The sequence below is a fragment of the Festucalex cinctus genome, chromosome 10 (genome assembly GCF_051991245.1).
Source record: "Festucalex cinctus isolate MCC-2025b chromosome 10, RoL_Fcin_1.0, whole genome shotgun sequence".
In the NCBI taxonomy this organism is placed as follows: Eukaryota; Metazoa; Chordata; class Actinopteri; order Syngnathiformes; family Syngnathidae; genus Festucalex; species Festucalex cinctus.
In genome coordinates, this window is record NC_135420.1 from 29384753 (window position 1) to 29396874 (window position 12122).

At 43.0% G+C, this 12122-nt stretch overlaps 1 protein-coding gene across 1 annotated transcript; it reads left to right on the top strand.

Annotated features, from left to right (window-relative positions):
- Positions 1-495: 495 nt before the first annotated feature.
- On the top strand, positions 496-11945 carry slc1a7b (solute carrier family 1 member 7b). The gene is made up of 11 exons (XM_077535353.1): positions 496-2503; positions 4450-4529; positions 5285-5500; positions 5734-5776; positions 6088-6319; positions 6584-6683; positions 7791-8024; positions 8086-8280; positions 9659-9793; positions 9871-9970; positions 10753-11945. The coding sequence occupies exons 1-11, from the start codon at positions 2363-2365 to the stop codon at positions 11011-11013; spliced, it is 1737 nt and encodes a 578-aa protein (XP_077391479.1). The 5' UTR covers positions 496-2362; the 3' UTR covers positions 11014-11945.
- Positions 11946-12122: the final 177 nt, after the last annotated feature.

The following is a 12122-nucleotide window of genomic DNA, read 5'->3' on the forward strand; positions in this document are numbered from 1 at the left end:
AGGCGCGCGCGCGTCAATGTGTCGCGCACGTGCGGATTTTGAATGAATGAGCGCAGGCTGTCATGTCATGTTGTCGCTAATCTAATCCCGTGTAATCCCAGGCCCGGGGGAAATATTGGCAAAAGGGGCGGGATTAGCGAGCGGGGAGTCTGCGTGCAACTGCAAAAAAAAAACACAAAAACAAAAAAAACAAATAATAAGCACAGACGCTAGTTAGGCTACACACACACGCACACTGGTGTGTTGTGGCACATACGTGTAAAACGAGCACGTAATCTGGGACCACAGATATCAAATGTTTGTTCGTAGGACAATCAAAAAAAATCATTGACAACTCAAGGTTTAAAAATTTCAAAGAAAACAATAAGCAACAAAGTAAAATAATAATACAGTACAGTCAAATAAAAGCAAGCAAAATCTATCAATACAAATAAATAGCGGCTCTTCCTGCTGTACGCACGGTGGCCTCTTGGTGGCACTGTGGTGCCCTGCATGCATAACGTATACACTCAAACATGAAGTTACAAGTAGAAGAATACATTTGATCTTGTTTTTCAAAGATTGTGAAGCTTTGCTTTTTGGTTTTGTGTTGCAGGATGTGTTCTTACCGCGTTCGCGTGTGAGTATTCGTTACTTCAAGAAAAAAAATAAAAATCTAAATTATTCCCGGAAGTCGAAGCTAAATCCACTTTAGCATGTTGATGGGATTTTACATTGATTTTAGCATCAGTGCTAATGGTCGTTCTAAAATGAAGCACGTCTCCTATTTAAATGTCCACTGCGTGTATAATTATTTATTTTTTGCTGTGTGTTTTAATTTGACAGCGAACTCCAAGAGATGTGTTATAAAACCGTTTCAAGTGCGCTAAGGGACAGCAGAAGCACATACATGACGTAACATGGTGCATTCAGGCTAAATTGACAACGTAGGAGCTTAACACACCGTTCGGCACGTTCATAGTTTATTTGTTTTAAAATACGTGTAATGATGTTTTTATGATAGTGAAAAGCCAAAATATTAATCACGAGTAAATTCCAATTACAAGGGAGTCCTCGAGTTAAGGCTCACTCGACTTGAGGCGTTTCGACTTTACAACGCTTACGCCCGGTCCGCCATTTTGTCTCCTCGCTCGCCATTTTGCACGCCGCGTTTTCCACTCGTCCGCTATTTAGCCCTTAGTTAGTGCTTGTGCCCTTGTGGGAGTATCTTTGGCTTTTTCGCCCTCATTTTTTCACATCATGGCCTCAAAGAACAAGAAAGCGACGTCTTCTTCTATCAATGTTGGTCCAGCCAAAAGAAAAGCAATTACCGTGGAAACGAAGCTAGACATTATAAAAAGATCGCAGAAAGGAGAGACACCGACGAACCTCGGCAAAGACTTGGCTTAAGTTGGGCAGCATCTTTTTTTTTTTTTTTATCTTAATGTATTTGAGTTTTTCTATGCAAATTATTTTGATGTCAATATTGACTTTAATGGGGAAATTCGTCTTAAGTCGAAATGCGGGTTACATCGCTAGCGTAGGAACGGAACTCACATGTAACCCGAGGACTGCCTGTACTAGTAATACTAGTTAATACCATAGCACTAGTTATCTACCAGTACTAGTTGATATCATCACAGCTGTTAAGAGGAAAAGTGCTGGTCAATACCAATACACTAGATGCTTACTAGTACTTGTTTCTTTCATGTTATTCTTAAAAGCTTAAAAGTTATTCTTAAAAGCACTCGTTTAATACTGTACTAGTACACTAGTTACCGGGCAGGACAATAGGAAACTGTGATAGCCCTTATTCGATTCATCGTTTCAGGATCGGAGTCCAGTGATTGTGGGAGTTGAGATTGAGAATTAGAGAATGATTTGGCCGCGGTGTTCGAGTCGGCCATTTTAATGGGGAGACTGGGAGAGTAACAGAAAGGCACGGAAGTGGCATGTAACTTTTTTTTTCTTTTTTTTTGGTCCACGTCATGTTAATCCATCCTCAGACCGTTGACTACAGCGGCCATGTAACAGGATTGGACATGCCAACCCGCACAGACGTGGCCGCCAGCTGTTGACGGATGGAGCGGGCAGGGCGGGGCCCGGGCGGGCAGGGATTGGTCGGCGCCGAGTTACTATTCGGCGTGCGAGCGCCGGCTTAGCGCACAAGTGCCGCGGCAGCCCCGGGAGGAGGATGAGCGGGACGGCGAGGCGGGAGCGAGTGCTGCTGTAGAAGCAGGAAGTCGCTTTCCTTTCACTTCCTGTTTGCGCTCGGGGAGACCGCGTCGCATTGCGTCTTGGCCATACCTGTATGGCGTGCTGAGGGAGGAGGAGGAAGAAGAGGAGGGGGAGGGGCCAGGCAGGTGAGCTGTGGGGGGCGACCATGGCGGTGGCGCTGGAGGCCGTTTGGCTGAGGGTGAAGAACGTCTGCAAACAAAATGGCCTCCTCATCATGTCCGTGCTGGCCGTGGTCATCGGCTGCCTGCTGGGATTCTTCCTCAGGACGCGACGACTCTCCGAACAGGTAAGCGACGGCAACCGCACCCGCCTCACCTCTCGCATCTTTCATTCCCGCCGCAAACGTTTGCAAACATTCTTAAATTGTTTAGCATTTTCTTGTTTTGTACCAAAAAACCTAATTATTGCCAGAATAATCGTGATTATTATTATTTTTTTCCATAATCGAACAGCCCTATTTTTAGATGAGACAAATGAATTCCGTTCACCTCGTTCATCGTCACCGCAAACTGAACTAAATACATGTTACACGTTATGAATTTATACTAGCAACTTTTAATGTCAGAAGGATAAATGGTATGTTAAAGTAGTTACATTTAACTGCAGTAAATAAAAAAAAAAAAAAAAGATGTAATTGTAATTTACATGACATGTCTTCATTCCAGCACCTTCTGTTTAATATCACGAGCAATAGCGGGGAAATAAATTCAGTGAAACTCAAAAACTTGACTTGAATTTAATGAAATGAATGAAACGTGACACAAAAAAAATTCACAAGCTCGACAAGCACCTTTTTCTTTTTTTTGTCCAGATGTTTACAATTGTTGAGTGGAGTTGAGCGTGCGTCGCGCCGCCATCTTTTGTTGTCGGGGTCGGCCATGTTGGTTGTTTACACGTGGCTGGCGTCTGATTGGCTCAAGCCACGCGGATCAAACGTTGTCGAAAAGAGGACCTGTGCGTGCGTGATTGTGTATGTTTGTGCGTTTGCGCTATAAATAAAGTTGTGTGTGTGTGTTTTTGCTGGCTGCTGATCCTGCTGTCACACAGCAAAAAACTAAGCCGCGGCCGCTTAATGGCTGCCAGCAAAGCTCTTTAGCAGCCATCCATTTAGGCCGCCTCCTCCTCTTCGTCCTCCTCTGCCACCGCCAGCTCGCTTTCCCGCGTTCCTCTTCGTGTCACATGACTTCCTTCACGTTGGCCAACATTTTCATTGGTGAGATTTGGTAGCGTACGTCAACAACATGGCGACGACAAAATGTGAATTTTATCATTCAGTAGTCTCACCGATTCAACATGTCATCATCATTGCTCTCTTTTTTTTTTTTCGTGCGTACGTGCATATTAGTGTTAATTTCGTCAACGAAAACTAGACAAAAATAATTTTGTCAATACACATTTTTCACCAGACTAAAACTAGACTAAAACCCTCATTAATGAACAATAACTACGACTAAATCATTCTGAGTTTTCATTGACTAATAAAGACGAGACGAAAATGTCCTTCACTTCATAAAAAAATGGACTAAAATCTATGGACAATTTAGTTCAGGAACAAAAACGAGATAAAAATCGTATGATTTTGTTAATAAAAAATAAATTTAAAACTGCTGTTTCTACTAAGTAGTGTCTCAAATATTCTCCAGTTTGGATCCTGTAAATGTTTCGGATCGTATGCTGAGAAACGTTTCTTGGGAGGAGCAATATGGCCGCCTCGTGACCTCAAAATTCTTAGTTTATGGTATATATACGCTACACATAGAGCATATACGTCCCGTTCGGGAATGTACGTCAAGAACTCTTGCTGGTTCATGAAAAAGCACCACTACCATAAAATGATATTAAAGTCCAAATGGAAAATCAAATTCTGCTGCTGAAAGCTGCGAGGGTGTCTTGAAGGAACAATTTATTTTTTTTGCCTTTTGAAGCCGGCTGCCAAGATCTGGCGCCCAACCCCCCTGAACTCAGCCAGCCGCCATCGCGGGTGTCGGTGGCGCCGCTCGCTCCAAATCGAACTGTTTTTTCGAATTTTCGTCTTCCTTTCTTGCCGTCGGCACGTTTTTTCGAGCTCGCCGCTGACTTTTCACGATCCGAGCAGTCACCGTGCCGACGTTTTGCTTTTTTGATTTGCAAGCCCAAAAACCCCACGACGGTGTACTTGAGCTCACATTTTGTGCACATGATGACAATTTTTTTTCTTTCATTTCTTCATTTGCATCATTTCCTCCCTCGCAGGAAGTGAAATATTTCCAGTTTCCTGGTGAGCTGCTGATGAGGATGCTGAAGATGTTGATTCTGCCTCTGGTCGTGTCCAGGTGCCCGCATCGCTCGATTACACTTTGTTTCATCAGTTTCAGCAACAAAAATGAAACAAAAATAATTAGACTATAACTAGACTAAAAGCCTCATTAATAAACAATAACTGGGACTAAATCGGAATGCATTTTTGTCGACTAATGAAGATGAGATGAAAATGGACTTCACTTCATAAAAACTGGACTCAAATCTAGGGACATTTTAGTACATGAACAAAAAACGAGATGAAAATGATATGCTTTTGTAAGATTTTGTCATATGACACACAGCACAAACATGGGACAGGAGGTGGACTCACAACGACAGGTTAAAAAAAAAAAAAAAGTCAATTATAGTTATAACTGAACATGAATCCAACAGCAAAATGCTCCAACAATAATGCTAATGTGACTGCTAACTAATGTTGGCTAACTTGCTAGCTCAACGCATGGAGCCGTACTCGCCACTGTCATTATGTTTCAAGTTGTTTTTCTTCAAAAAGATGTGAGAAAATTTGATGTCAAATAGTTTTACATCCGAAATATTCAACATTATCTGCTGACAAAAAAAATATACAGTGGCTCAATGATTGTCCTGACTAAAACTAGACTAAAATATTGAGGTTTTTTGTTGTTGTTGTTGTTTTTTGTTTTTTTAGTTTAAACTAGACGAATAAAATGTTTTCATGGACTAAAACAAAAGACTAATATGCCCGATTTATAGGTGACTAAAATTTGGATTTTTCGATTCTCGTTTTTTTGTGTTTCCGTGGCAGTTTGATGTCGGGCCTGGCGGCACTGGACGCCAAGTGCTCGAGTCGCTTGGGCCTGATGACGGTGTCCTACTACCTGTGGACCACCTTCGTGGCCGTCATCGTGGGCATCGTCATGGTGTCCGTCATCCACCCGGGTGGCGCCGCCCAGAAGGAGGACTCGGAGGACAGCGGCAAGCCCATCATGAGCTCGGCCGACGCGCTGCTCGACCTCATACGGTGAGTACCGCAAGTATCGCGAAAAAAAAAAAATAGCTGATGAATCAAAATATAAGTGTGATTATTTATATATATATATATATATATATATGTATGTGTGTGACCTGTGTTCCCCAGGGCTCAAACTTGGGACTCATATTGTTCAGTGTAAAATGTCTTACTGTAATTGCGCACAGGTCAAATTTCTTGATGGTCTCGCCATCTTTTTTTAATTGATTGCATTTATGCTGCAGAAACATGTTCCCGGCCAATCTGGTCCAGGCTACCTTCCAACAGGTGACCCAAAGAGACACCTTGTCAGCCATTTTGTCTCCCATCACGTGGTCCGTATTGGCCACCATCTTGTGATCCATCTTTTTCGTTATCTGCTCCATTGTCTTGACCACCTAGTCCGCCATGTTGTTTGTTGTCAGGTTGATCTTGCGAACCAAATCTTGTCCGCCATCTTGTTGATCATCTGCCTAGACCGTCTTCACCATTGTGACTTCCATCTTGTTCACGTTGCGCATCCTCCGCGGTGTCGTCGTCGTCCGCCATCTTGTCCTAAAAGCCTCGTCCATTTCCTTTTTATCATTGTTTTTGGTCAGTATCGAACCAGCAGCCAGTACACGGTGCAGAGCAAGCCCACGTCGGAGCGGACGCCGTCGCAGTCGGTCACGCGGCGACCGCTCATCTACGGCATCCAGGACGACAACGGGAGCGACGTACAGAACTTCTCGCTGGACCTGACGCCGCCCCCCGACGTGCTGGTCAAAACCAAGGAGGGCACCAGCGACGGCATGAACGTCCTGGGAATCGTCATCTTTTCCGCCACCATGGGTAACCAAACGCTTACATCCGTCCGTCCGTCCGTCCGTCAGTCGGGCTAAAAGTGGCCGTAAACGCTCGCCAATGGCGTGGTAGTTTTTTTTTTTTTTTTAACTTTGTGTTTCTGTTTTTTCCGATAGCAAAATCAAACTGCAAGTAACAAAAATTATAAGACCAACTTAAAACAAACACAAATAATTTTCATAATGTTGACAATTTATGATTTCTTGTCATTTTGTTGTGGTGGTGTATTTTTATTTTTATTTTTTGTTGCAGGCATCATGTTGGGCAGGATGGGTCCAAACGGCAGCGCCTTGGTCAACTTCTGTCAGAGTTTAAACGAAGCCGTGCTCAAAATAGTCGCCATCGTCATTTGGTAAGCGTCCAGCATGCACCAAAATGGTGGATCCTTACCAAAATCACCCAAAGCAGATTTGGATTGGAATGAAACTCGGTGTACTCGTTGATAGTGATAGCGCGAGACTAAATATGAAATTTGATTTCAATTGGAGCAGGGCTTCGAGAGCTGCGGCCCACCTAGTTTTGATGTTTTGGGCAAAAAGGGGCGTGGCCACCTTCCTTTGAACCCCTCTCAGGAACTACTGAATCAATCTTCACAAAACATTTGTTGAGTCAGATGACATGAAAAATTTTGCTCAGGTCGTAACTTGATCCACAAAGTCAAATTATCAGTTGAATTCCTTTTCCCAGTAAAAGCTGTTTTTGTAGTTTCTGAGATCAAAGGAAGGTGGCCACGCCCCTTTTTTTTGGGGGTCAAAATATGTCCAAATTCGGCAGACCATAGCTCCAAAAGCCCTGATGCAGTTGACCTCAAATACACCAAGTTTCATTCAAATCTACTACTTTTGGAACCAGAGTTATTATTATAGTTTTGGAATTTTCCATTTTAGTTCGTTTTTGTTTCATTTTGAGTTTTTGTTTTATAAATTGAGTTAGTTTTAATTAGTTTTCAGGGTGGTTCTATTAGTTTTTTAGTAGTTTTTATTATTTATTAAATACTTTGTTTTAGTTTAGCTGTAGTTAGTTTTCGTTTTTTCAGTGTTATTTTTTTATTTGTTTTATGTATTTATTTTTATTATTATTTAATAAATAAATGTATTTAATAAATGTGTATTACTTGTGCGCAATATTTAATATCCCCAGAGGGTCATGCATTAGGTTAATTACCAAAGCCTAAAACTAAGTACATTTTTTGCTATAATTATAGTTAGTTTTAAGTTCAGTATTAGTTTAAATTTATTTTTATTTTTTTATTTAAAAAAACAATACAAAACATTTTTTGTGTATTACTTGTGCTCAATAAATTTAAATTTTCAAGTTTCTAAAGAGAAAAAGTTTTATTTTTTTTGTTTTAAAAAGCATTTTGTTTTTTAATTTACTTTGTTCACGAAATTGTTTTTTGAATTTGAATTTTTTTTGTGTTCATTTTAGTGAACTAAAATTTCGGTCGTGGTCGCGGCAGGTACTTCCCGTTCGGGATCGTGTTCCTGGTGGCGGGCAAGATCCTGGAGATGAGCGACCCGTCGGCCATGGGGAAGAAGTTGGGCTTCTACGCCGTGACGGTGGTCTTGGGCCTGGTGCTGCACGGCCTCTTCATCCTGCCCGCCATGTACTTCTTCATCACCAAGAAGAGTCCCATCGTCTACATCCGCGGAATCCTCCAGGCGCTCCTCATCGCCCTGGCCACCTCGTCCAGGTAACCGTCGGGAAGCTGGGACCCGCGACCTCCCCTCGTGCTTTTTGTTTTTTGCGTTCAGCTCGGCCACGCTGCCTATCACCTTCAAGTGCCTCCTGGAGAACAACCACATCGACCGGCGCATCATCCGCTTCGTGCTGCCGGTGGGCGCCACCATCAACATGGACGGCACGGCGCTCTACGAGGCCGTCGCCGCCATCTTCATCGCGCAGGTCAACAACTACGAGCTGGACTTCGGACAGATCATCACCATCAGGTATGTGGAGGCGTCACATCACATCCCAAATTCCACATCACTTTCCCCGAACGGCAAGTTTTCCAAATCTAAATTGACCTTCGCTATCCAGGCATATATATAGATCAGTGCTACGGACAAACAAAAAGCAATCAATCTTGCGGTGTTGCATTGCGAGGTTATCCAAAGGCAAGAAAGAAAAAAAAATCAATAAAAATGTTTAAATGTTGTAGTCACGGCTTGCGTAAAAGAGAGATAGCCGTTATCCCGATCCACTCGAAGGAGGTGTTCGAATGTTCGAAATAAAAGTTGGGGAAAAAAAAAAGTGAGGAAGGCAATATTTAGTTTTTTTTTTGTTTTTTTTTGTATTTGTAGTTTCTGAACAGTATTATGATAAAGTATTTGTTTAAAGTTCTTTTCTTATGATCACTGTGTGCACTTTAAGAAATTTAAAAAATATTTTATTATGGTTGTAAAAAAATAAAAAATAAAGATTTTTGTTCTTTTCTTTTCATCAATAAACTTTGTCCTTTTGTTTAAAAAGGAAACGACACAAAAAAACTTAAAGGATGAAAATTGATTGTGAATAAACATTCAATGATGCAGCTACCTTAATAAAAAAAAAATAATAATAATAATAATAATTCCATCCATCCATCCATTTTCTTGACCGCTTATTCCTCACAAGGGTCGCGGGGGTTGCTGGCGCCTATCTCAGCTGGCTCTGGGCAGTAGGCGGGGGACACCCTGGACTGGTTGCCAACCAATCGCAGGGCACACAGAGACGAACAACCATCCACACTCATACGCACACCTAGGGACAATTCGGAGCGCCCAATTAACCTGCCATGCATGTCTTTGGAGTGTGGGAGGAGACCGGAGTACCCGGAGAAGACCCACGCGGGCACGGGGAGAACATGCAAACTCCACCCAGGAAGGTCCGAGCCTGGACTCGAACCGGAGACCTCAGAACTGGGAAGCGGACGTGCTAACCACTCGACTACCGTGCCGCCCAATAATAATAATTATATACCATAATTTTCAAAAAGTATTGATATTGGTATCGGCGATACCGGTCCTGTATTTACTTGGTATTGGATCAATGGATCCCATTTTTGGTCATATTGGCACCAATGTCTTGTTTGTTGAGGTATAAATGTTCTTGTTTTATTTTTTTATTCTTTTATTATTCTTTTTTTATATGTGCTGTGTGTTTGTCATGTGGACCTGAGTCTGATCAATAAACTTGAATTGATACCAAAATTTGCAGTATCGATCGCATGCCACGACAAGCAAGGCTCAGTCCCTGCGACTTGTGCAGATCTGCGCCGCAGCGCCACCTGCTGCTCTGGCATGCACTTTTCAATCCGCTGACCGTCCTTCCTCTCTTGCTTGGCAGCATCACGGCAACGGCGGCCAGCATCGGCGCGGCGGGCATTCCCCAAGCGGGCCTGGTCACCATGGTGATCGTGCTGACGTCGGTCGGCCTGCCCACCGACGACATCAGCCTCATCATCGCCGTGGATTGGGCGCTGTAAGTGGCCTGCGCGGCGGCAAATGCGGCTTGCCGACGCTTTTTGTGATGATGCGCGTCACTCGCCTTTTTGTCAGAGACCGATTCCGCACCATGGTCAACGTCATGGGCGACGCCCTCGCCACCGGGATCATGGCGCACATCTGCAGGAAGGACTTCGTCAAGGAGGGAGACGGGGTGAGCGCTCGCGTTCCTCGTTTGGATAAATCCTTGCACTTCCTCATTCTTGACACTTCCTGTTTCCTGTCACGATCTTCACGGTCTTGCCTTCTCATGTCTTGTTTCGTCACGTCTTGGTTTTCCTACTTCCTAATTTCCTGTCACGGATGTAAAAAAGATCCTGGACTTCCAATGGTGCCTAAATGCAGAAGCCATCTTGTGGTGCGTTAAGAAGGGAATATGAAAAATATATATTTTTTTTAAAAATGTATAAAAATTAGAAATAAATATAAAAAAAATTTAAAACTTCAATAGAAAAAATATATAAATGGAAACAAAAACAAATGTATATACATAAAGTAAAAATGAAATAAAAAATAAATATATTGTCCAAAGAGTGTATTTGTTTATTGTTTTGCTCTTATTTCCAATTATATATATTTTTTTTATTGAATTATATATATTTTTTTATATTGGTTTTTATTTTTGTTTTGGTTTGGTTTTTTTTGGCAGATTGTGTGCTCATAGATAAGTGTTTTCAGTGGCAAAATCAGTAATAGTGTCAACGTAAGATGGCTGCCCCCTGCGAGAGGCAACTGGCAGTCCAGGTTGTTATAAGTCCGCGTTTCCTGTATGCTTTTTCCTCACTTCATGCATCCTCTCTCCTAACTTCTTCACTTCCTTTTTCCCGTGCTCGCTGACTTTTTTTTTTTTTTTTTTCCCTTCCTCGCCTGCTGCTTGCTCGCTTACGTTGTTCTTTTTCTGACCCGGCGCCCTCCCCTGCCCCCGACGGCGCGCAGGTGCCGCTCATCTGCGAGAGCCACCCGGGCGCCGGCGTGGCCGCTCCGCTCATGAACTGCCACAACACCAACAACGGCAACTACCGGCTGGCGTCCAAGCACGCGCCGGTCGTCCCGCCTGAGGTGGCGCGCCTCATGCGGCTGGAGGAAGGCTTGCGGCCGCCGCCCGACCGCAGGAAGCCCCGCCTCCCCCCGCGACACCACAAGAAGAACAAAGACCACTGCGCCGTCGACGTCAACGGCCTGGAGACCAACGTGTGAACGATGGCGACGGCCGCTCTTCCTCTTCGACGTTCTCCAGGACCGAAGCGGACCCGGAGTCGGACCGACTGCTGTTTGCTAGGACGCCGCTTGTGGATCCATCCGTGAGGGGCGGCGTCACACGTTTGATTCTGCCTTAAGATTCTCGGAGCTGCGACTCGCTCGCCAGGCCGGCGCACGCTTGAACTTTTGCCGCGCGTCTGTGACAAAAGGGATGTCTCAACCAAAATGTTGCTGCTTTTGGATGTGGAAAATAATAATAATAATAATAATAATAATAATAATAATAATAATAATAATAATCACTAATTTGATGCCGTCATGAAGACACGGCCTGAAGATGAAGACCCAGTCAAATTGCTCCGCCCATCGTGTTCCTGCCTGTGTGGGCCGCTAGTGGCTAACAGCTAACTATAGCACATCAACCAAAAATAAAAATAGCTTATTTTTTTTATTTTTTATGTCGATTTCATCGGCATTAAAGGGATGCTTGACTCATTGAACAAATTTCAGCAGTGAAAAGTGAATATTTTTCCAGGAAAAAAAATGGATAACTTCATTATTTTTCATGTACAATTTAAAAAGTCGTTTTTCTACTTGCTGTCGACTGATGATGACATCACTTGTGCTGAGGAAGTAGGTAACCAATTATGGCTCACCTGTTTTCAGGTTTGGTCAGCAAACTGAGCCATGATTGGTCGTTAGTACAGTCGACAGCAAGTAGAAAAAAAATACTTTTTAAGGTAATAATTGTACACGAAAAATAATGACGTTACCACATTAATTATAAACAAGATATTAACTTTTTCTTGTTGAAAATGACTCAATGAGTCAAGTATCCCTTTAAATCATAGCATGTCCTAAGCACGAGGGAGCCATCGGCGTATTTGGACAATATTGATGCTAATTAAAAATGGATGTATGTGTATCGACTTTATGTGCATGACGTTTTTCTTTTTTGTACGTTTTGTTGAGCTATCAACATAAAAGTAATATATTTTGATAACATTTGCTGGGAGCTGCTGTAGGCCACAGCTCACGCTCAGATGCTCACACGCACATGAACACTCAAGCTCCTTATCAGGCCACTCCCCTTAAAGGCACACATC